Source organism: Typopeltis vanoorti, chromosome 12 (assembly GCF_054136105.1).
Source record: "Typopeltis vanoorti isolate ZY-2024b chromosome 12, IOZ_Tvanoo_1.0, whole genome shotgun sequence".
Classification (NCBI taxonomy): Eukaryota; Metazoa; Arthropoda; class Arachnida; order Uropygi; family Thelyphonidae; genus Typopeltis; species Typopeltis vanoorti.
Genome location: NC_143560.1, coordinates 120,850,106 through 120,877,330, shown reverse-complemented (window position 1 = coordinate 120,877,330; position 27,225 = coordinate 120,850,106). Strand labels below are relative to the sequence as shown.

Sequence of the window (27,225 nt, the reverse complement as noted above, 5' to 3'; positions counted from 1 at the left end):
TGCGTAAAAGTATTTACTAAAATAAGAGCCAAATGCTAGTGGGCGTATTCCTGTAAGCTCTCTGGTCAACTTATTTTGATGAAACTTTCAGTTTCTACATTCGGCTTTGAAATAATGCTGGTTATAATATCCACTTGATTTTTATCATTTTTCATCGCCGAACTGAAGCCTTTTGGCTCTTTACGTTAGTAAAATGTTAATCTCGAAATAATTTATTCTATAAAAAAAAATAAAAAAATCAGGTAACGCCTTTTATTCCAGTATAGGGGGTAGGCAAGGCCATTTTAGTCCTATCAGACTTTTGGAAACTGGGTGGGCAGTTCAATCTCCACTGGTAGCCACTCAGAGATAGCTGGCCCAAGGCTACCACTAATATACATATAAGCAGTTCACAGTGGAGATTGAACTGCCCACCCAGTTTCCAAAAGTCTGGTACACCAAGTCCAACAATGATGGAGAACTTGTTGAAAAATGGGCTGAAAACCTTTCTCTAAACCTGATACATAATTCAAAACTCCCTGCATCTTTCAACAGTGGAAGATGGAAACGAGGCTATAACCCTGGCCTCATATATATAGCTAAAAAATATCCAACATTTGTGTTAAAAAGGTTTTAAATCCCATCCCACATACTCAATATAGACCTATAATGCTTCAATCCAACCCAGCCATTATGCCAAACAGTCCCTTACAGACGACGATTTAATTTCCAAAAAGCTAATTGGAAGGGTGTTTCATGGAAGATCTAGACCGCTCCATAGAGCATCTCCCTCCAAACCCTCAAGAGTATCCTGAATATATAAAAATACTGAGGAAAATCTCAACCAAACCAACCCCCAAGGATGCCGCACAAACTACATTCCAGGCCTTTCCAGTGACATACAAGCGTAGTAGGCTGATTATTTACAACTTTACAACACCAACCCCCTTCTCAAAAGAGACTATCCAAGCAGGAGAAAAATTATGCTCGAAGATGGCAGCAAAAAGGCGTTCCTCATGGAAAAAAGAAATAGAAGCCCTTGATATGACCCATAGTAGCAGAAAGGCATGGAACTTTATCAACAGAATTAGGACGGATTTCACTAAGCAATATGAGCATCTGCAGGTAACAGCTAATCAAATTGCTCACCAGCTGCTGCTAAATGGAAAATTCCCTAAGCACCCAAAAAATAAGCTACTTAGAACCCCAAGTGAGGAACAAAATGTGATTAACTCAGATTTCACCATCACTGAACTCAATGTTGCCATAAAGCTAGAAAATCTGCAGGCCTTGATGTCTGTAATGAACAGATTAAATATTTTGAAACCAGGACTAAAGAATGGTTATTAAACTTATACAATACTTGCCTCAGAACCCTAAGGATACCAACTATCTGGAGATATGCCAAAGTGGTGGCCTTTCTGAAAAACCAGGGAAAACTTCAACAGAAGCAAAAAATTATAGATCTATATCACTACTCAGCAACCTCTTTAAACTCTATGAACGATTAATTCTGAATAGGCTACAACCCCTAATCGAACCCCCATCTTATTGCTGAGCAGGTTGGTTTTCGACCAGGCAAGTATATCACAAATTCTCAACCTCACTCAATATATAGAAAATGGTTACTAGCCACAGGAGCAGTCTTTGTAGATCTAACTGCAGCATATGATACTATAAACCATCTCACACTCAGAAATAAAATATACAGAATAACTAGACTATCGCCTTGTCCTCCTGATCCAATCACTCTTAGAAAACAGACACTTTTACGTGGACCTGGGGGGGGGGGGGTGAGAGAGCCACTGGCATCTCCAAAAAAAATGGTCTCCCCCAGGGAAGTGTGTTATCACCATTACTTTTCAACATTTACATCAATGATCTCCACAAATTTCCAGGAACTGGAAATTTTATCTATGCTGATGACCTTGCTATAGGTACTCGAATCAAAAAAATTTCAAGTCCACTATCACTTGCCTTAAATAGTCTAACCACATATTATAGCAGAAATCAACTAAAAACCAAACCCCTCTTGAAAACCCAGACTGGCCTTTTTCACCTGAACAATAAGGAAGTCAACAGGAAGCTACAGATTTCTTGGAAAGGCTCTAATATAGAACATTCCTGGAACCCAATCTACCTTGGTGTGACTCTTGATCACACCCTCTCATATAAAACACACACAGAAAAAACAAAAGTGAATGAAAGAAACAATATACTAAGAAAGCTTACCTCCTCCAAATGGGGTGCAGACCCTAGCACACTGAGATCTTCTGCCTTGGCCCTTTGCTATTCTTCTGCTGAATATGCTTGCCCAGTATGGTTCAGATCCTGCCATGCTGAAAAACTTGATCCAACATTAAATGAAAGCTGCCGCTTAATTAAAGGATGCCTGAAACCAGCACCACTAAAAGACCTGTATACTTTGCACCCCCCTTCAATTCAAAGATCTACATTCTCAACTGACAAAAGAAGCAGACAAATGAATGCCATCCACTGTTCGGCCAGACTGCAGTACCCCAAAGACTAAGATCCCGCCATAGCTTCCTGGCAACTGTTGAACCACCTAAAAACTTCCCAGAGACAAGACTTCAACAATGGCTTGCACTATATCCTGAAAATAATACTGATATTCCAACAGCCGATCATCTTCCACATGGTGCCCACTTGGACTAGAATACTTGGAAAAGCCTCAACAGACTTCGAATGACAGGACACTGCAAACAAAACCTCATCCAATGGGGCTACCTCACTGGCCCAGATAACTGAGAGTGTGGGACAACCCAGTCCATGGAACACCTTTTCTTCCATCACCTTGCACAGAAGATCTTATACCCTGCACAGAGAGCAGTTGATTGTGCAAGATACTGGAGGAACATCTGACCATATTTACTGTATATATATGTTATAGTTTCCTTTTTTTCATATTTAATTATTATTCCCTGTATAATTCACCTACCAAATTAATCTGTTCTCATTTGTAATGTATCCTAATTTGTTGTAAATAATGTTGTACCATTTGTGTTTGGATACGAAATAAATAAGCGGAGACGGCTCAACAAGTGTTGCCATCTCGTGGTTCCTTAACCCTAACACAAATTTATTCTAATGATAGTTAAATTAATGAACTAAGTTTTAGTTCCTTCATGAAAAAAAATCAATAAATAAAATAAAGTACAACATTGTATATATAATCTCTATATGTAATAAATATGAAATTACTAATTTCATATTTATTCCATACGAAAACTACCTACTTTGACAAAAGTTATTGTAAAAATACAAAATTTGAAAAGAATTTTTTTTCCCCACTTTGTATACTACTTAGTACTAGGTCAACTCTGTAACGATTTGGTGAGGTAAAAAAACTAATTTTTTTTCTTCTTCTTTTTTATCATTCTTTATTCAAATTGTTAAATGGAGTTCCATTTTTCCGACGACATTTACTTTTTTTTATGAGCGAGTATATGAGTGGGGATCTGGAAAGTTCTGATAAACACCTGGGGCAAAAATGATATTAAAGCAACTGATATAATCACAAGAACATATCTTAAAACCTTTTAACCCCCATGTTTCATCAAACTGTAAGAATTTGTTCTTTTTCTTTTAGGATACATAAAACATGTACCCATAAGTGATGGTTTGAAGAAATACGAAGACACTGAGGTGCGGGCCCTCAACTTTTTCATGCTGCAAGAAAAGTTCGCAACTAAGATTCGCCAAACTCTGTGTAAAACATGCCCCAGCATATCCAAAATTTGCTAGATGGATGGCCAAGTTTAAAACTGGCATCCTGAGACAACAGATGCCACCAGGTCAGGAAGCAAGAGGAAGGAATTATCGGAGTAAACATTTTCCGTTGAGTATCAATAAAATATCGGTGAACTTCAAGCAACGCAAAATGTTCGTAAAATGAATATATTACCTGTATATATTTCTTTCAATGTAGTGAAAATATCAACGACTTAGAGGATGAACAGCAATGATGTCAGTACTCAGCCCTGTGAAACCCTGTAATTTTCCTTTTCTTTAATACTGCTCTCCCGAGCACAACTGTTTCAGTTTATCACTAAACCTGTTTTGCAATTTCAGTATGAACTTGTCAGGTGGAAAACTAAATGCTTTTGCAGAAAGAAATCTGGGGGAAAATTATGGTATAGGCATTTCCTTTATCAACCATTCTTATTAAAAGCGACCAGATTACTGAAACAAGAGCTCTTCATATTAATAACTTCAATTAATATGAAATACCTGCAAAAGTAGAAAATAAGGAATGATAAAATTATCAAATGGCTACTTATGTAATCAATTTATTGTTTAGATAAACAAATTACAAAAATATAATTAATATTCATCGGTATGAATATGAATGAAAGCTTTGACCAAGCGAATATAATGTTCAAAGGAAAAATAAATTTCACATATATGGATATTTGTCTGTAGAACTGTGTTCACAGAGTCAGTTGGGCTGTTGAGAGACATAAAACCTAAATTTCTGGGAGAAACCTACCTCTATGACACGAGTTAAACTCGCTATTTGATTGAAAATCCCTGATAAAGGTTCCTCACGTCTTAGATGGGATTCAAACCTGGGTCTTTTCAAAGGGCTCGACTATACCAACTTGGATATGGATGCTCCTTTTTCTAACTTACATTTAAGAAAATCAAGATCATAGAACACACTATTACAGACAATAACACGGTGGTTTAGGATGACAAGATGGCAACAGTGGCTTGCTGTACTATTGCTTGCTGACTAAAATCACCAACAGCCATGGACTCAGGAGTCCTGCAGCCCTATTACTAATAACAGCACCAAATTCACAAAGGCTGGTCGGGCTCTTTAGAATTATCCAAGGAATCTATACTAGTCTATTTAAGTATCTATTTCATAATTGCATGTATTCTGAGAATGATTTGCACATTTACATGAGGGAAATAACTGTATTTCCTGAATTAAAAACAGTTCTGGCTACCTAATTCTCCTGATATCAATTCCACTGAGTATTTTTTGTTCTCCTTGGCCTTTGTTTTTTTTTCTCCTTGATGGGATATCATGTGGAATGCAGAATCCATCAGTCGACATCAATGACTCGCTTGGTCACATCTTCTTTGAACTATCGAAGTAAACATCAATACGGGTGCAGGTGATTACCTCAGACAAAGGATGCCCAAAATGGCCTAGGTTGGTGGTCATAATGTTTAGGTTCATGCATATGTATATTGGTCGGGTGGCTGGCATGTCTGCTCTCCAGCTGAAGGCCTGCATTGAATCATCTCTTGGGCATATGTGTTTGTGACAATCTTTCACATATTCAGCCATAGAAATATAAATACATTTTCCAAAGATGGAAAGAGGCCTTCACCCAGTGTTATTATCACACACACACATATATATAGTACATTCGATAATAATGGCTTTCCCAGTAAGACATTTGGAAGCAGTTATTATGGTTATAAAGGCCAAGGAGAACAAAAAAAATAAGAGTATAATGTTTTTCTTCATTCTTTAAATAGCATGACTAATAATTTCCTCCTCTTACAAGACTTCATCAGGGGGAAAAAAAAAAAAACACTAATCATTACAAGGAATATAACTGTCAATGTATTGAAAACAGACTGCTTCCATTTCTTCCATAACTCTGGATCAATTCTATTGTTGCATGCCTGAGCATGGCAGTGGTTTCATGTTCCATATTTGAATAGCACTGGGGCAACTATTGGATAGATTGTAACTGAGATTTACATTAAGATGAACAGAACTGAGAATAATTTCTGTGGATTCTAATTTTTTTTAATATTTTTTCTTCTCAGAGTTATCATAGCATCTATACAGGACCTCCAATTTATCCCATTTGACTAGATGTGTTTTATCATCACTGGGATCAGTACATTTTTGAGGTCTTAGATCTATCATAAATATAAGAAATATGAAATGATAAAACTTTTATGGCCAATCATTGAGCCTCAGCTGCACAATTGGACAAAAGCAGGCCAATGGTTGCATGATCCTGGTATGGGTTATGAATATCACTGGGTCCTCTCATCTCCTACACAAAATGGAAAGGGTGTGTGTAGGAGATGAGAGGTCCATAACCACTCCTGCTAATTCTTACCCAGGAGTGGCTATGGACCAGGTATTGCCCAACATGGTGACAATGTGGGTAGATGGAACTGGACTCTGCTAGCAAGACCATGCCCATGTCACAAGGCTTGCATTGTGACATGGGATGTTGTCTCTGCTGAATTGGCTACTACTATTCCTCCAAATCACTAAAACAAGAGCCACTGCTAACTCCAACTGCTATCCTCTTGTCCACACATGGCACTAATGTTCTATAGGTCTTATGGCCTTTCGCCTGTGGATCAAAAAAAAAAAAAAAGGATTCTGAGTGTTCCCCATGGATGCCTAATTCTCCTGATTGTGGGATCACGTAGAATGCAGCATTTGGCAGATGATGCCAATGACTTGCTCAGCCACTGACATTTGACATTCTGTCTAGTTAGCCCAGTGGAGTCAATGACAGGATGGATGCAAGCAATGACATCAGTCAAAGGAGGTTCAACATGCTACTACTAGGTAGGTGGCCGTAATTATTTCACAAACAAATCTATTTCTGTCTCCTCATAAGTTGATCTTTTGTCTTTAATAATAAAAACGTATACAGAGATTACAAGAAGTATACTTAATGTCAACTGGAAATAATTAATAATTTTTTTTCTCCCCTCTCTTATATTCGGTAGCACAGAAAGGAAAACCCTTGCCAAATTTGTAGTTATGTGCCTTTTTTTTTTTTTTAGCGTGACAATTTTGATAACTGGCAAAATATACTGTAATCCCCTCACTGTCCTTGGCAACTTCAATGACACTGTTATGTATCAATTATTCTAACATATCTCATTAACATTGGTTCACATCTTCCCACATTTTAATAATTTAAATACAGGGCAGCCATAAATTAACTTTCCCTCTATGGAGGTATAGCTAAAACTAATAAACGGGATGAGACCATATTTTATATTGAGACTTTCAAAGGCATGGGGAGATGAATTCTGCAAAAAAAGATTTAGTACCAAAAGTCGCTGATAGGAGAAATTTTGACACTAGTGGAACCAAAAAGGGTCAAATATTTGCATTAAACAGAGGTAAAATTGATTATGAAAATTTTATTGTGCATACGTGATATCAGAGCCACCAGTGTGCTTTACTTGTTAAATTGTTTTACCTTGAACAGTGCAATGCCATAGCGCTGCCCTATGGGAATTTAGAAGGCTTCATAACCTGCGTACAGGTCCTATGTCAGCTGTAGCACTGAGAGCTATGATTAAAAAGTTTGAAGAAACTGGATCACTAGGAGTTAGACCTGGCAGAGAATGGAAAGCAGTGCAAGAAGAGACAGTAACAGACATTGCTACTGCGGTGTTCGATGGCACAGGGACCAGTACCGGTCCAAGCGCTCGTGCCATAGCTCACAAACTTGATATGGTACAGTCTGGAAAATCTTACGGAAAATGCTTCACTTCTATCCGTATAAGTTCAGTCATGTGCAAGCACTAACTACCGCAGATTATGATAAGCGCATGACCTTGACGCTAGCATTTTTTTCCCGAATAGAGGGCGACAATGACTGGCCTTGGAGAATATTGTGGGGTAATGAGGCTCATTTTTATTTGAATGGGTCAGTCAACACTCACAACTGCAGAATTTGGGCATCTGAACATCCTCAAGCGATCCAGCAAGTACCACTGCACTCTCCAAAAGTAACCGTGTGGTGTGGTGTGGCTTCACAGCCGATTTCATACTTTTTTGAGCATATTACCTCTACAGGTCCAGTAACCTGCTCCATTACTGGAGAGATTTATCAACGAATGCTGGAAAATTTTGTCATTCCTGCATTGCAGCAAAGACAATGTGTGGACTCCATAATTTTTATGCAGGATGGAGGATGGCCACACATTGAACATTCAGTACAGTGCCTTTCACGCCAGCATTTCAGTAATGAGAGGGTTATCAGTCAGTTCTTTTCAATGGCATGGCCATCGAAACCTGGACATCACTCCATGTGACTTTTGGCTGTGGGTGTATTTGAAATCCGTTGTGTATGTTGGTGGCATTCCCAACTTGCATGTCTTGAAAGAGAACATAAAACAGGCTGTTATGAACATCCAATCCGACTCCTTACTCAGCTGTAGAGCATGTCGCACACCGGATGCAATTTGTTATACACAAGAAAGCTCAGCACACTGAAAATCGTGTATATCCAGGGGACCCTGATTCTGATGAATAAAACATTATTTCCTGAGAGTTCAATCACTACATTAATTTCTGTGTCTCTCGCAAGTTGTTTTAGTTTAATTATTATTCTTATTATCATTGTAATGCGCCACACATCCAGCTAGAATGAGTGATGCAGCTGTCATTTACACTGTCGAAATGTTATTCCATTTTATCTTCATTTAATGTAATTATCCGCTGTTTTCGGCTCCACCAGCGCCAAATTTCCCCTATCGGGCGATTTTTGATACTAAATCTTTTTATTTTGCAGAAATCATCTCCCCATGCCTTCAAAAGTCTCAATATAAAATTTGGTCTCATTCCGTTTATTGGTTTTAGCTACAGATGCCTCCAAAGAGGGAAAGTTATTTTATGGCCACCCTGTATATCAAGAAATACAGAATCTTCCTTAATTATTGGTTCCTAATATATCCTGAAGCAAAGACATTTTCTGTTTTATCATTCCGAAATGCTATTTTGGAATGATAAAGACATGATTCTGATTGAATTTCTTAACCAGGGTGACAGTGTAAATGCTACTACAACATGGATTAGTTATGAGTGGTCATTCACTGCGATGCCATTGACTGCTACATGAAACCATCTTCATCATACATAATAAATACCACACACAGAGAGAGAGAGAGTTCCACAAGCATGTGGTATGGAGCTCCCTTTTGTATGACCCATATCTTGTGATTTCCATCTTTTTGGACCATTGAAGGATTGGCTATCATTTTCCTGGTTGAAGATACTCAACAATGATTTCTTCTGAGTCAGAACAGATGCTTTGCTGGAAAAAAGCTTAAAAATTTTTTGTGCTTTTGTGGAAAGAGATATGCAGCAAAGCCAACTTATGCCATACATGCATTATATCAGAATAAAGTCCTTTACATAAACTGAAGCCCGTTGCCTTAATTTTCGAAAAACCCTTATATATCATTATTTACTAAAAAATTAACTTCCTAATAACAACACAAAAAGCTACAAATGTTTATTTTCAAGTTATTTTCTACTGAGGACACACACCTACAGAATTTCCTTACCTACTCTTCATTAAATCTCACTCCAACTTTTCTTGGTTTCAATTCATAACTCATTATCATCATCTACATACTTTTTTTAATTATCCCTATTTTATCCCCTCTCCTATAATTCTATCTGTCCCATAAAGTTGTTCACTGACTTCAGTTAGTGAATAGCTTTACCATATCTACCTTCCACCGATCCTTTTATTCCTATTCAACAAACTGCATAACTGAATTCCTAACCACTTCTAATTGCTTCTGAACTGGAGCAATCTAACTCAGATTTGCTCCAGTCATCACTATAGATAGACAAGTTTCAATAGGATTAAAATTTCTGGATAAAGAATTCAACAAGTAAGAAAGCAAGAAAGAAATAATCATATATAATGATTAAAAAAAAAAGATGCATGTAAATTGCATTCTTATACAGTTACATTATTCATTATTAAAATTAATAATAAAACCTGTAGATATAATTTTGTTGCACCTAATTTTTATGCCAATAAAAAGATCCAATTACAGTGAACAAAAGAAAATTATCATTTCAAATGATTTTTTCAATGAAAATGGAATTATTACATGGAGAGAAAAGATCCACCCCCTCACCAACAGTCAGTTTTGAACCAAGGCCTAAGTTTAAAAATGAATACTTCCAGTCCACAATAATGACATACAACATAGCATTATATTATTCTTAGAAGTAATTTCTGATTGTTGATATTTCTGTTGTTTCTTCATATGTTGTATCACAATGTCTAACACAAAGTTATGGTAATTCAGATAATTCTATTTTGGTGGTGATACTTTTGTAAAAACCAATGAGTGTGTCAAAAGCTTTAAGCATTTTATCTCTCATCTGTGATTGAATTATGTCCTCTAGATATATAACTTTGATTTGTCTAATTTTGCCATAAGAAATAGAGTCATAATAACAAAATGGTTCTTAAGGTGATTATGCATTTTTTGAAGTAATTCCTTTCTTCTACTCTGGTCTATTCTCTCATTGAAGATACCAATAATTGTCATCTGCTAGAGTAACATTTCCTTTTCTCTGCAACATTGCTCTATTACCATAACCACCTCATGGAAAAGTTTGTTCTGATCATCACTCATTGTTCCAAGGTTTTCATGAAAGAAGTACAATATGAGAAGGAACAGTGATGGCCGGTGAAATTTTAAGTGTGTGTGTGTGGGGGGGGGGGGGGTGCTGCCTATACAAAATAAAAAAAATCTTTTTTTCCTAAATAGTAACCAATTTATTAATAAATAAATCTGTAGATTTATTTATTAATAAATTGGTTACTGATTAGGAAAATAATTTTTTAAAATTTTATTTTGTATAGGCAGCGGCACCACCACTGAGAAGGAAGATAATTTTTGGTGACATCCTGAACCCAATCTTGCAGTATTCTGTTATGAGATATTCAACAAGTGTTTTACAATTTACAGTTTTACTATTTTCTCCAAACATTTCAACAATATCTCTGAACAATTTCCAGACTTCTCATTCTATTTCAGTAGAATAATCTTTTCAAATTCTCTGTCTTTTAATACTTCTCCAATTTGAGGTCCAACAAATATACCTTAAGTTTGGATTTTGAAATTTAGTTATGCTAAATCAGACCACGCTTCGAGGACTGCTTAGTAAATCGATATCCTATGGTCTTCCTTCTATTCACTGTAACTGAGGAACCAGTTTTCTCTTTAACATGCACTGTGACATGGTGAATGGCTTCCTCTCTTCTCACCAATGCAGGAGTGCTAGTGTGGTCTGTTATATCACCTACCCACTTTCTTCTATACACGAATGACCTCTCAACTCACCTCAAACCATAACTTTAGCTTTGGAGATGATAATACACCCCATTCCTCCTATTCATGTGACAAACTGTGCAATGCTCAAATATTTCAAGATTTGATACCTACTCCACCTAGTACCTTAAATTCCAATCTCCATACTATTCCTCTAGGATGAGGACAGTCTAGTCACCTTCAATGCTACCAAAATCTTCTGTTTTTTCTTGCAAAACAAAACCTCAATTCAGCTCTTCTTTGGCTTTCATCATATTTTGCTTGCCAGATAAGATCAGATTTCTTGTGCTGAAATTTAGCTTTGCTTGGCACAAACATATCACATCTGTAACTTCCTCAGCCTCCAAAAAGTTTGGGTGTCCTCTTTACTCAGGACATTATTATTCATCTGTCCAGCTACCAAATCTATAGAAATTCGAAATCTGCCACAACTGTTCTCACCTTTTCAGTAGTTCACCTAAAACTTTTTTGATAATTCTTGTTACTGTCCAAAAGCAGCAGTTTTTACCTTAACTTTTTTCTGACAGACTTACTCCAACTACTATTTCACAAATGGTTATTTTCTGCCTTATGTGTTTTCAACATGAATATCCAGAAGTGCTGTTCCACTGAAATAGAATCAGTCTTTTCCCATTTTCTGATGAGACTATAACATAAGCAATAACTGTCCAACATCTATTTGCAATCCAAATGTTAATCCATCAAATGTAAGTCTCCTTCTCTTTCATTTCACCTGTTTATTCTTTGGAAGAAGCCTTCCTCACAGAGTGTTTCCCAAGGACTACAACCTTTAGTTATTCAAAAAGAATATTAACAGAATCATTCTCTCTTGCTTTCTAGCCACTGCCTATGCATGGCCTTCACATGCTATAAATTCAGTAATCTCTCACATATATGTGTACATGTAAACACGCACACGTGTGTGTACATATAAACAGAAAACAAATCTTCTAATGCCTTTTATTCCTGAAGCTTAATAGGTAGAGCTCTTTTAATTGTAAGTAACTGCTGGAAATTGAAGAATAGGGAAGATCAGTCTGAAAATTTCCACTCTTAGCTGTTGCCAAAAGCTGAGCCTATACTATCAATGATTTTAGAGGCACCGGGAGTGGGAGTACAGCAGACAACTGCAACCATCTAGTGATCCTAAATCCTAACATTCATATTGTTTTCTGTAATAGTGCAAGTTCTATGGTCAACTTTTCTGATATGCAGTTAAAAACCCTACTTGCCTATGTCAGAGATAGACTAACTGGATGAAAAAAAAAAAAAAATAAGGACCAGGAAAAAGTTTCTCTAGTCTACAACTAGAATCGAATCTATAATGGTCTTTTCTTGCATGATACTAGAAATGCTGTCAGAGGCTATACAAGTTCCCTGCGCACGTCTGCAGTGCATATGTGTATGCGTGCGTGTACATGTGTTAATAAATGGTGGCAGAAATATTTTCTTTCAGAACAGAAGAGTTTGCATTTTATTATCTGTTAATGGTATGGCTTTTTTGGGAGGATTTTCAATACTATTATGAAACAAAACTGATTTCAAGCTGGTTTTAAAAGCATTTAGAAACAAGTACTAATCTGGCTCATGAAGTTCATTCAGAACACTTATAAGGCATGCCCTTATTAGGTTCAGGAACAAAAATTTATTTTTGTTTTTGGAGATAAGTTCCATTGTTGAAGACAGTGGAATTTATCAAGGTACAAACTCCTTTTATTTGTATAAATTCAAATCACAAACAAGCCTATTTACTTTCTTCTGTTCAATCAAATGACAATTTCATACTACTTTTATCTGATAAAATGATTTCCTATCCACGCAACAAGCAGAAAGTTTATCATCCTTCAGCATTATAAAACCTTGTAGTAATTGAAGAGTTTGTGATGGAATGAGACATTCATCTTTGGTAGATTCTAAATTTGGGTACAATATCAAATGTTTGCTTTTCATAAAAAATCCAGTACAGTAATTAAACAGAAGTGACAATTTTTTTTTTTTTTTTTTTTTTTTTTTATGGGGTGCTTAAGGGTCAAAGCTGTATAACTGAGAGGAGACCTCCACATAGCTTTTAAAGGAATGCGAAGAACCGACCAGGGCTTCTGACCTAATGTCTAATCCTCACCTTCTCGTGGTGCACCCTGTTGGGTATCTACTTTGATACTGAACGAACAAGGATGGTCTGGCAATTTGGGATTTAGCCGACCAAATTGTGTTCTTATTGTTAAACCAAAATAAAAAATGATGGTACAACATGACAAAATTTCATGCCGGCTGGGGCGTTGCCCGGTTAAACAACGCCGCCCCCGTTGTTTTCGCCAGGGAACCAGGACGTTAAAGATCGGTACTATCAATGTAAGAAGCCTGAATGGCAAAGAAATGGAGCTAGCTGAGGAATTAGATAAGTACCAGATCGACATAATAGGGGTGACTGAAACAAAAAAGACCAAAACTGGTGAGATCTTTCTGAGCAATAAATACAAAATGTTATATTCAGGCAATGACAATCAAGGAAAAGAAGGAATAGCCATAGTACTCAACACAAAATACGAGGCCAATCTTCTTGAATGGCAGTCAGTCTCAAGTAGAGTAATGTGGGCAAATATGAGAATGGGGAACTGGACAATGATTTGACAATTATTTGTGCCTATGGTCCCACAGAAGGTTCTACTATGGTAGAAGTGGAGGAATTTTTTGAGGCTTTAGAAAAAGCAACTGACACAATGAAAAAGGAAAAGTTGGTCCTTGTTGGGGATCTAAATAGCAGAGTAGGAAATGATTGTGAGACATACAAAAATATTTTGGGAAAATTTGGAGAAAAGAGCAAAGCTAATAATAATGGCAAATATCTGTTGGATTTCTGCTCAGGACATGGACTGGTTATTACTAACACCATGTTGCAACATAAAAATGTGCACAAATTCACATGGAGAGAAGAGGCTAGGAATAAGAAAAGTCTCATTGACTATGTTATTGTTGATAGTGATGTTTTCTCCCTGGTGCAGGACACCAGAGTGTACAGAGGATTTGAAATTGGAAGTGATCACTATTTAGTCTTGAGCAGGATAAAATTGAATTTCATATTGAAAAGAATAACATGTAAGAAAGTTTTAAAGCGAATAAAAGTTGAGCAGCTCTCAGATGTGAACTGTAGACTAAAATACAGAAAGATTATTGAAAAGAAAATGAAAGAGTTTGAGAACAGGAATCAAACCTTGGAGATTCAGTGGTAAACTCTGAAGAAAACATTGATTGATTCTGCCAGAGAGTCATGTGGTGAGGTTGTGTGTAAGGATAAAAAAATCAGAACTCCCTGGTGGACACAGGAAGTTAAAGAGGCAGTGAAGGAAAAGAAGAAAGCATATCAAAAGTTCCTGGCAAATAAGTCAGCTTTTACTCTTACAGAATACAGAGACAAATGTAAGAAAGCTAAACAGTGTGTAAAACTAGCTAAACAAAAGTCATGGGAGGACTTTGGCAAGAATATAGAAAATAAATATCAAGAAGGTGGCAAAATATTCTGGAGGTTGTTGAAGAAGCTTAGGAATGGAGGAAATAGTGCTGTAAAAGGAATTAGAGATGATAAAGGTGACATGAAAACAGGAGAAAAAGATATCCTTGAAGTATGGAGTAATTACTTTGAAAAACTGCTAAATGAAACAAGCAGTGATGACAGCACAGTGATAAAAAACACTGACCAGGCATGCAGTCCGGAATATATATCCATACTTGAAGTAGAAAAAGCCATCAAAGGCTTGAAATGTGGAAAGGCAGCAGGAGTAGATGATATTCGACCAGAAATGCTGAAGTATGGTGGTATAAGAGTCTTACAGTGGCTACACTGCATAGTTCAGAAAGCTTGGACAGAGGGACGAATTCCCGATGATTGGAGTAGAGCTCTCATAGTACCTATATATAAAAAGGGAAATAAAACTGAATGTGAGAATTACAGAGGTATTTCCCTACTGAGTGTTCCTGGCAAGATCTATGCAAGTATACTTGAGAAACGGTTGAGAAGAATTGTGGAAGAAAAGCTTGGTGAAGAACAAGCTGGATTCAGGCCAAATAGAGGCTGTCAGGATCAGATCTTCACTTTACGACAAGTAGTCGAGAAAGCATGGGAATATAACAAAGATTTGTATTTAAGTTTTGTCGATTTGGAAAAGGCATATGACAAGGTGCCAAGAGAGAAGCTATTCAATACGCTGCAGTTATATGGTGCCAATGGGGCATTATATCAAGCAATATTAGTCTTTATTTGAATTGTAAGTCAGCAGTTAGAATTGAAGGAAGTACAGGAAGATGGTTTAATGTTAAATCTGGTGTGAGACAAGGATGTACATTATCCCCTCTGTTATTCATTATCTATATGGATCACATTATGAAGGAATGTGGTATTAAACCTGATATCAAAATTGGAAATGTTAATGTCAGCTCTTTGCTTTATGCGGATGATGTTATACTTCTAAATAAATCCGCTACAAGTCTGCAAGATTCTCTGACTAAATTGAATAGCTGTTGTAATAGATATGGTATGAATGTCAGCAATAAAAAGACAAAGACAATGAAAATAGGCAGAATCACTGAAAATGTCAACTGTGTTGTGAATGGAGAACCTGTGGAACAAGTAAAACATTTCAGCTACTTAGGCACGATTTTTACTGAAGATGGTAAATTAAATATAGAAATAGACAACAGAATCAGCAAAGCTGGTATGGTGGGAAGTCAATTGAATAAATTCATATGGAATAAGAAAGAAATTAGTCGGAACACTAAATTAGCTGTATACAAGACAGTGTTCAAACCAATTTTAACTTATGGATCTGAGAGCTGGGTCAGAAGTAAAACACTTGACCAAAGACTAGAGACTGCAGATATGAGAGTCCTGAGAAAGATTAGAGGCATGAACTGATGGCATCGATGGCAATATATTAAAAATGAGGATATTAGGAAAGAACTTGACATTGTCAGCATCCAGGCATGCATTAGCAGAGCTAATCTCAGGTGGTATGGTCACTTAAATAGAATGGGAGAGGAAAGATTAGCAAAACAAGTGTTCTCTGCCAGGTTGGTAGGAAAACAACCCAGAGGAAGACCAAGATACAAGTGGATTGATACGGTACAAAGTGCCTTAGACAATAGAAATATAAGATCTGATAATGTTGGAGTCTTGACAAGTAACAGACTGATTTGGAGGAAAATTGTAGATAGGAAGTTAGTAATGATGTATTTTTTTCATGTAGTACTGTCATATCCTGTACACCCCTTGAGGGTACATGGCAGGAATTTGATGACGACGACAATTTTTTATGTGATTTTTTTAAAATTATTGTACTGCTTTAATTACTTAATTCTCTACACAGTACTGACATTCCAGAAACCATAGACTGGCATTGAGTCAAACTAACCTTGTTATTGATGCACATCAGATGATGTGCAGCAGTAAAAAGGAGTGAACGTTTTTTTTTTATCCTAGTCTCCTAGAATAGCCACATTTGCTGAGTTGGTAATGCATGCACTTCCAGGATGCAAGTTCAAATACCACTGTGAGCACAGATGTGTGAACCATGGTGGATGAATTTCAGTGCGAGAGACCAACACTCTGCTTGTAGAAAGGCTTACATGTTCGTTGTACATGTTGATTAACTTTGACGGTATATATTAGAACACAGACTGATAAGTAAATAATTATTTATTGACTTATTGCTGATATTTTGCTGGTGTTATAACCAGCATCTTCACAGCACAAAAAACAGTTTGCCACAGTACACAAGACTACAACAATCTGGTATAACAATGGGACTAGTTTGAACAATTGTTCAAACTAAGTCCCATTTGTCCTAATTAGGCGTCCTCTATGTTCGAAAAAAAAAAAAAAAGACAGAGAGAGAAAGTGGGTACTAGTTATGCCTTAAGATGACTGTCTCCCAAATCTTAGGAAAATTTATACAGCCATACTTGTTGAGATTTGGAGTATGTTTCAAGGCTTCTGTTGCTTCTAAGAACAATCTCCTGACTTGTTCCTGTGTGCAGGGATATCCAAATCATGGTCTGCTAGACCCGACTTGCCATATCGATAGTGCCGGATGTATTTTTTGTGTATGTTTCAAGGCTTCTGTTGCATCTAAGAATAAGCTCTCTGACTTGTAAAAGCTTCTGTGCAGTACTTTTGTTTTCTTCCAGTTGTTCCTGTATGCAGGGATATCCAAAGCATGGTCTGCTAGACCCGACTTGCCATAGCGATAGTGCCGGATGCATTTTTTTATATTCACTGATACGGATATCCACATTTCTTCCTGTTTGACCATAGTAAGCTTGATCACACAAACAGGGTACTTCATAGACTCCTGGATGTGATAAAGGAGAGATGTTGTCCTTGGGTGAATGGGTGAGAGTTGCCAATTTGACACATGGTCTAAATACAGTGCATAGTTGAAGTTTATTGAGCACTCTAAATATCTTTTCTGATGTGCTTTTAATATATGGGATGGTGACTGCTTTGTTGTGGTTCTCCATGGTGAATAGTGGGGGGGTGTTCTTGGGAGCATTTTTTCTATCTAATGTGGATTATAGTCATTGGCTAAGAAGGTATGGCATATGTGAGCCAGTTCAGCAGTAAGAGCAATGTCATTGGAACAAATTGCTCTTGCTCTGTGGGTTAGCGTTTTTAGGATACCATACTGTTGGGATGGGTGATGGTGCGATTGTTTGTGTAAATATCTCCCTGTATGTGTGGGTTTTCTATAAACTGCGAATGATAGGGAACCATCTGGAAGACACGTGATTAGTGTATCCAGGAAGAGCAATCATTAGCTTCCGGTTCCATTGCAAAGTGGATTTTTGAGTGTTGGCTATTTAAATGTGCTAAGAATATATCCAATGTGTCTAGGCCATGTGGCCAAATAGCAAGTACATCGTCAACATAGCATAGCCAAAGCATTGGTTTGAGGGTGGCTGTATTGATAGCTAGCTTTTCCAGGTGTTCTATGTAGAAGTTTGGTAAGGGTGGGGGGGGGGAGATAGGACAGCCCATAGCTGTCCCATCTAATTATTTATATAGTTTCCCTTTCCATGCGAAATATCCTGCATGTATTGTGAATTTAAATAGTTCAAATATATCAGGGGGAAAGTGTGACCTTAGCAGATCAAGGGTTTCAATTAGTGGTACATTTGTGAATAGCGAGGTGATGTCAAAACTCACCATTATGTCTGAACTTTTTAAGGTATGGTTTTTTTTCTAAAATACTTTTTAGGTAGGAAGAATTTTTGACAAAAGAGAGAGAATTGTTTGTGAGAGTAGCTAGTAGCTTAGATAAATGTCTAGCCAGTATGTGGGACTGTTTATACTATCCACAATAGGCCATAAGGGTGTAACTTGTTTGGGAATTTTTGGTGCTCCATATATCGTGGGGTTTTTAACGTGGAACGGCTTGAGTTTATCAGTCTGTGTTCTAATACATACTGACAAAATTAATCAACAATACTCTGCTTACTGGATGCCTGAGAAAGATTGAAAAGTTCCATGTTTTTAGTCTAAAGGGTAGAATTCTGGTTACCTTACCTTTAGCCTACCCATGGTACTAACATTAAATAATGTACTCCAAGTTTACAACCTTTCATGGATGGAATTCACATAAAAATCAAACACAAAGTAGCAAAAGCAGGAAGATCTTGATGCATGATATGAATGATGTGTTGCTGCTCAGCACTTGTGAGCTACACACTTAAAAAAAAAACTCCCACTCATGTTTCACCTCTAATATAAATTTTAAATGAAATATAATAATTAATTAATGAAAGGTCCAAATATAGTGCAAGTAGGAACACCAGAAGAGTGACTGTGTTATAGGTATTCTTAAATCTGAGTAAATAAAGAAATGCAACATTAAAACTGACTGGAAAAATGTGTAGAAAATTTTACCATGTGGGCTAGTCAAATTGTCAGCATAATTCAAAATTTTCATTAACTAATCCTTCCATCAAACCAACATCCAAGTTGCTGAAATTACAAGTTACATTACATGTGAAAATGTTTAGATTAATATGTTTAATATGAGAATGTTAATCATAAAATGAAGATAAGTTCATGAAGAAAACATATGAACTAGGTGTGCTTATGAAATGGCATAACTAACAGTGCAACATTTTCCAAAGAAACATCTACATCAACATAAAATATGAGTTCACTATGGAAATTATGTTTTTCTAAATATTTCATTCTTCCCACATCTAGTATTCGTTTACACTTCCTTCCAATATCTTCTCTTTCTTGAGGGGACAATTTCAGTCTTTCATACCTATAACAGAGACAGAGAGAAAATAAAAAAAAAACATTATTCTGTGGAGTGTCCCACATATTAAGCATTTTTTGGCTACAACTCTTTTACTAAATTTAAGAAAGTATTAAAAACCATCAAGGAAAGCAATTATAAATCATTGCCTATCTTTTCTGTTGCAATAAAATCTTGAGGTAGTTTCCTAGAGGTTATGATTAATTGGAGCTGATGTAAAAAACGATGAAATAAAATAAATTGATAGTGAATGAGTATGATATTGATGATAAGTAAAGAATAAGAATAAAGACTGGAGAAAAAATATAAAATAGGGTCAGACAGGGTCAAGTTTGATGTGTAGTACTCAGGAGTACATTGATCAGATTTTTCTTTCTCTAATTTTCCACTTTTTATTGTAATTTTACCCAATTTTATGTCCCAAAGGTCAGTGCAGTAGCAGATGTAAAGTATTTGAAAATCTCAAGACAACTATAAGTATTGTAAACTTTTCAATAAAAACATTTTTTTCTACTTTAACACGTTTGCTGCCAACTACGAATATACTTGTATGTCCATTACCGACCTCCTATGCCAAGTACGAGTTAACCCGTAGTATAAGCACGTTAATTTGAACCCTTGGCTTGTGAATAAAGTGGAGAGCACGTCTGGGGGCTTGGTAGAAGGAAAATAATTTCAGCAAAAGTATAGTATATTATAAGAGGTATTGTTGCATCAACTGTATTTATTCATGCAAATAAAACAATCTTTTTAAGTTTTTTCAACATATATATTTATACATGATATATCATCATCTGAGTCATTAGCGATGACTCAGATGATGTCATCTGTATCATCGCTAGAGTAATCTGTAGAATTATAATCATCTTTGGAATCGGAACCAAATAATTCATTCCATTCATCATCACTCATATTACCATAAGCTTCTAATTCTTCATCAGTAAGCTTTCTTTTACTGGACATGATGTAATGTAATTGAAGGTTTTTATTTAGATAATTTTAAATAATTGTAAGACTAGACACAATAAACCTTACTGCACTTAATGCTGAACGTCACTGACTCTGAACTTAAGTTACACAGTCGTCAGCGCATGTAAGACATAGGTGTGTGGGGAGGTGATACAAGATTACTCGGAGTTGGCGTATGAAACAAAATTCTGTCTGATAAGCCAGCTATGAGATAACTCGTACTGACCTTGTAGAAGTGAAAGTGCTTGCCGTGCAGTAACAAACTATGCTTTAGGAGCGTGGAAGCAAATGTGTTAATATCGACCAAGTAAGAACCTGCACACACTATGTATAGATATGTCTGCGGCATGAAGCAAAGATAGTGGCAACACAGCTGAGCACTACGAACTTTATAATTCTGACAAGCCAGCTGAAGTTCAGAAATGTTGTAGCTACAGCTGGAGATTACAGACAAAAAAAGAACCTCCAGTGCAATTTTTTTGATGCTGGTCGATGCATACTAATTGTGCAAAGACTGACAAATTGGTGGTAAAACTCCTGATCAACCTCAGCCAACAATTCCTCTGTCCCCTGTGCCTCCCTTTCGTGAAACAGCTTCTAAATCTTGGAAAGTGCATGGACAGCCCAGAACAGTGCCTTATTATGGTTGATAATACTTTCTTGCATAAAATTGACACATTAGAAGAGATTCACAATCAATGACTCGAAATTAATGTGCCCACCACCAAAAATACCAGTGAACTTTGCAATCTCATTGGCATGTCAGTACAAGACATTATGGATGCAGAGAGTAAAAAATACAACACCATTATAATAAACTTTCATTCCAAAACAAACGCAACACTAAACAATGACATCTTCAACCTCCCCAAAAGATGCAAATTTGATGCCGAGAAAATCGTCAGGTGTCACTGTTTCAAGCCCATGAACAGACAGAGTGACAGAATGAATCTCTTGCACCTAGTCAGTGTGATAATACACTAGCCACAGATCAACATTCATAACTGCTGTGAACAACATATCAGAAGGCACAACCACCACAATGTCCTGTATATGAGCCCAGCCAGATCTCACTTCATGCAACGGGAACAAAATAGAAAATTACAGCAACAACTGAAAGAAACATGATACAGTGGAAATGACGTAGGGAAAATTAACTATGAAAAAAGGAGCACTAATCCAATCCTACTACTAGCTCATGGAAGCTTGAACTCTATCACAGAATAAGGAACATGCATGACCAATGCAGTCAACAGCAAACTGCAGAACCTTCCTAATACACTACACCAGGGGTTCTCAAACTTTTTAAATTTTGTACCACATAAATAAGAATCAAAAAATATATGTACCACCATAAAAGTATTTCCCGATTAAAAATCAATACATCCCACAATATTTTGTGTAAAAATTGTACCACCAAAAATAAAGTAATGTACCATTAGTGGTACATGTACCACAGTTTGAGAAACGATGCACTACACCAATAAACGTGGCCTCCATTCAAATCTTAATGATATCCATTTTCATCTCCAGTCTACAAAATCCCACTTACTTTTTTTGGACAGAAACACAAATTTCTACTCTCCCAATAACTATTCACCTCAACTTTTCAAGTTAGACATTCTTTTATTAATTTTGTCCCAAAGATGGAGTTTGTATATACGATCACAGGAACATGCCATGTCAAAGAGTGCCCAACCTGGAATCTCCTGATTTTGACTTTCTCTGGCTAAAAATCTCTATACCCCAGTCTATCAAATTCATTTGCTGTCTCTACTGCTCTCCTAATGTCACCAAAAATTCTGAAAAGTGACAAGAGTGGTTGATGAGGGAAAGGCATATTCTGCCATTTTTTTGAATTTTACAAAGGCATTTGAAAGGGCACCACATGATAAGCTAATTTTTTAAGTTGCAGCACATGGGTTTAGATATCATAATTCTTGTAGAGAGGCTTATACGCTGGTTAAACATGATAACTAATAATTAAGGAATTGACAGCATACACTAGAAATATAAATTAAATAAACTGTAATATATATTTTTCAATATTTCGGCAAACGTCACGTTGCCATCTTCTTGGGAACTTAATACAAAGACAAGTACACGCAAGTACTACATAACAGCAAATGAGAAACAAAGCGAGGAAGCTGCCGTTTTCCTAAAGTCCCGCCAGGGGGCACCATCAGGTCTTTAGGAAAACGGTAGCTTCCTCGCTTCGTTTCTCATTTGCTGTTATGTAGTACTTGCGTGCACTTGTCTTTGTATTAAGTTCCCAAGAAGATGGCAACGTGACGTTTGCCGAAATATCGAAAAGTATATATTACAGTTTATTTAATTTATATTTCTAGTGTATGCTGTCAATTCCTTAATTATTAGTTATCAGGTTTAGATATCAGTATTGAATTTGGTATTGGCTATCTGATAGGCATCAAGGAAACAGAATGTTACAGGTGGGGTCCCACAGGGACCAGGTACTGGGACATGTATTTTTTTAACCTTTATATCAATAACATTGCTAGGAAGGGTTATTAGTAATAGTGCAGATGTGTGGTAGCCATACAAGAGGATTTGAATAAACTGGACAGATGGGCAAATGAAGGGTTTCAGTTTAACACAGCAAAATGTCAAGTCATGAAGTTTGGGATACATCGATGGGAGGCCATACTCTGTTGGAGGAACTTACTGGAGGAAGTGGGAGAGGCAAGGGATCTAGGAGTGATGATTGATAAAAACCTGAAATTCAGGGAACATATTGCAAAGGTGGTGAAGGTAACCAAGAGGATTGCTGCGATATTGAGAAGGACAATGACCTGGAGAGATAAAAAAGAATTGCCATTTCATTGTATAAAGCCTTGATCAGACCACACCTGGACTACTATGCTCAAATTTGGTCCTCAGGATTTGAAGGGGATAAATCAACCATGGAAAGAGTGTAGAGGCAGATAAGATTATATCAGGACTGTATGATATTAGTTATGAGGACAGGCTGAGGGAATGTAAACTACAGAGTTTGGTAGATAGAAGAAGGAGAAGTGATACGATTAAGACTTTTAAACTGAGAGGTAGTTACAGGGTTGACACTGGGAAGTTCTTTCATTTGGTGGAACAGAGGGAAGGAGCGAGATCAAGGAGTGGTTTCTTTGCATAGATGGGTTGAGTTGTGGAATGCATTGCCTGATAGAGTGGTGAGAGCACAAACGGTCAATGGATTCAAAGATGGTATGACAGACTGTGTTTTCTAGGGTGGGCCTCCCACAATGAGTCTTGCGACTTCATGGATGCCTGAATCATAATAATAATAATAAATTTAAATAAATATAATATATTTTCATTGGTGTAAAGAAACAAGAGTGAGCCAAAGCAGGTATTGAAAAAATAATACATGAGGATCTTCAAAATGAAATAAAAAATGGGAATATGTATCTGAAAGAATATTGAGAATAAAAATGAAATTGCAACATAAAACTTTAAATATAATCAGTGCCTATCCTCTCGATGAAGGAAAATCAAAACCAGAAATTGAGGAATTTTAAGAAACACTACAGAAAATTGTAAAAAAATATCATAAACGATATTTGAGATGAATGTGACTTAAATGCAAGAATTGAAAACTGTATAATACTGGAAACATGTCAAAGATTCAATGAACAACTGAAAACTCAAATGGAATGAGATTAATTTTCTAATAATGAGAGAAATAATAACAAACAGAGCAGTAAAACAAGATAAAATATTGGATGCCTTGAGTTCTAACACCTGCACACACTGGAAGTGATCATAGAATATTAATGGGAAAATTTTGACTTCAACAAAATATACAAAAAGTGAAAAAACAAAATAAAGAATGATAAGGATATAAATTTAAGATGGAATTATTACAAGTAGTAGTATAAGAATAATTTACCAAAATAGACTAAAAAAGCAATTTTCAGAAAATATTGTCAATAATTCAAAATGAAAACTTCAAAATGAACATTAAAAAAGCAGTATATGAAGCAATGGGACAAAAATTAACTGCAAAATACAAAACAAGATTGAATCCCTGGTATATCAAGGAAATAAAAGCACTAAAATTGCAAGCAAAAAAAAAAATGCACTTAATAATCATCTAAATGATAAGAATGATAATAATCATATTCTTATAATTATTACCCAAGACTCCTTGGAGTCAAAGCCTCATCTAGGAGGTCCTTTTATCATACACACAGCACATCATACCTTGCTTTAAACACACTCAAATTCTCTGCAGACACCACACTCTCAGGCAAGGCATTCCAATTATTCACAACTCTGCATGAAAAAAACTTGCTTCTCACTCCCCTACTCACACCCTCTTTATACAGTTTCCAGGGATGACCTCTGCTTCTCCCCTGATCTCCAACTATTTTCTGTAGAACCTCTCCAGCATTGATCCTATAACAACCCCTTACTAACTTGTAGGTCTCTAACATATCTCCCCTCTTCCTTCTGTCCACCAGCCTCTGCAAGTTGCATCTTCTCAATCTTTCCTCATACTCGACATTCCGGAGATCAGAAACTACCTTAGTCACCTATGGACCCTTTTCCACATCTCTTTGTCCTTTTGAAAACCAGGTGACCAAATCGGTGCACAGAAGGCAATGTGTTGCCTAATCAAAGCCTTATACAATGGAACAAGAATCTCCTTACTTCTACAAGTCAGTGTCCTCTGCATCATTCCCAGAATTCTTTGTGTTGCTCTCACAATTTTGGCAATGTGTCCCCTAAATTTCAGATCCTTATCCACTATCACCCCAAGATCTCTTATTTCCTCCACCTCCAACAATATATCCTCACCAAGCATAAATTCTGCATCTCATTATTGATTTCCAAATTTTAAAACCTTACACTTTGCAACATTGAACTCACATTCACATTCCCATGCTCAATCACTCAATTTATTCAAGTCTTCTTGTAAGGCCACAACAACTTCTCTATTCTTCATGGTTTGTCCCAACTTTGCATCATCTGCAAACAACCGAATATCTCCATCCAAATCTTCTCCAATATCATTAATATACAAGTTAAACAGCAATGGCTCTAAAACAGACCCCTGAGGTACATCACTAGTAACTTCCCTTTTCTTGGATATCACTCCCCCATACACAACTTGTTGATACCTATCAGATAGCCAATCACCAATCTAATATCCAACCCCATCCGCTCTAGTTTGACTATCAACTTATCATGCATTAATCTATCAACATCTTTGCAAAATCTAGGTATATTACTAATCATATGAAGAGCCAAAAGCTTCAATTCGCGACATGAACCTATTTAAGTTAAGGGATATTACATCCCACATCAACAAAGGTTGAAACCGGTCTAGGTAGTGACCTTCTCTCATAATGTAGAACAGTAATACAGCTCCTAGGAGCTAAGTTCACATTATGGGTAAATACCAAGAATAGTGATTGGAACTTGCTCCACCCTTACTATGAGTTGCCTCAGTTTGCACTACCAAATGCGAATTGAAGCCTTTGGCTCTTCATATAATTAGTAATTTATTAGGACACCTTCTTGGCAATTCTCATAGAAGGGATGTAAGTTCTGTTTGCTACAAACTTGGTATTAACTAGGTCTACCTACTCACTGATGAGACTTCAATAAAGATTGAAACCGGTCTGGATAGTGACCTTCTCTCATAATGTAGAACAGTAATACAGCTCCTAGGAGTTAAGTTCACATTATGGGTAAATACCAAGAATAGTGATCGGAGCTTGCTCCACTCTTACTATGAGTTGCCTCAGTTTGCACTACCAAATGGGTCAGGTGCTGCACTATCCAGGTATTTACTTACGCTTGGAATCGCCGAACTTTATATAGTTTCTATATTCAGCATGAAACTCTTTGAGTTTCTTATTCGGCTAAGAAACAATATGGGATGAAATATCCTTTAACTTAAATAAATCTAAGTATATTACTGTGTATCCTTCTCCTCTGTCCATGGAAGCAGTCACCTTATTGTAATAAGTAAGTAGATTACTAAAACATGAACTCCCTTTAGGAAATCCATGCTGTCCATCTAAGAGAATACCACTGTTGTCAACCCAATTTTGGATCCTAGTTCTCACAAGCTTCTCCAACAACTTGACTACAACACCTGACACACAGATAGGCCTATAGTTTGATGCTTGAGTTCTATTACCTCCTTTATGAAGTTGCACAATCTTGTCCTCCTTCCACTCCTTAGGAACTTGACCCAGTGACTCTTATTAAAAAAATATGTCAAGGCTGGTGTCAACTCCCTGGTACATTCCTTCAGAATATGTAATGATATATTATCAAGTTCCACAGCCTTATTTACATCTAGGTTGTTGCTCAACTCCCCATACACCTCTTGCTTACAGTCAGTCTCTCTTCCCCATTATCAACGGGGAAGAGAGATCCCCCATGAAGTCATATTCACAAGATTGAAAGACCTTTATGAACTGCTCATTAAATATCTCCACCACAAGTTCTGCAATTATACCATTGCAGAACTTGTACCATTTTCTCCAATCAATGTCATCCTTCCATAATCATTCTTTCTTTTGTTGGCTACATATCAAAAGAATTTCTTAGGATTCTTTCTGGCTTCATTAGCTAACTGATGTTCATACCTCTCTTTAGCTGCTCTCACCAACCAAGTCACCCACCTTGCCTGGTCTTTGTAGTCCTCATGGAATTGGTTATATCCACTTCTTTTATGCTGCCTCCATAATGCCCTTTTTCTCTGTGTGGCATGCTTAATCTCTTTATTCATTCATTCATTTCACACCTACCTTATTTAATCTTCTCACCCTTGGAATACATTTAGACATTGCACCTACTAGTTTTTGAAAATCCCCAAAACTGCACTGATCTCTTTTCCAGC

At 36.6% G+C, this 27,225-nt stretch overlaps 1 protein-coding gene across 1 annotated transcript in view; it reads right to left on the bottom strand.

Moving 5' to 3' along the window:
* Positions 1–19,117: 19,117 nt before the first annotated feature.
* LOC150101186 (tRNA:m(4)X modification enzyme TRM13 homolog) overlaps positions 19,118–27,225 on the bottom strand; it is a 300,267-nt gene continuing 292,159 nt past the window's right edge. Inside the window, exon 13 of the mRNA XM_090401720.1 lies at positions 19,118–19,388. Coding sequence (XP_090257846.1) covers positions 19,196–19,388 — 193 coding nt within the window. The 3' untranslated portion in view covers positions 19,118–19,195. The remainder of the gene's footprint in view (positions 19,389–27,225) is intronic.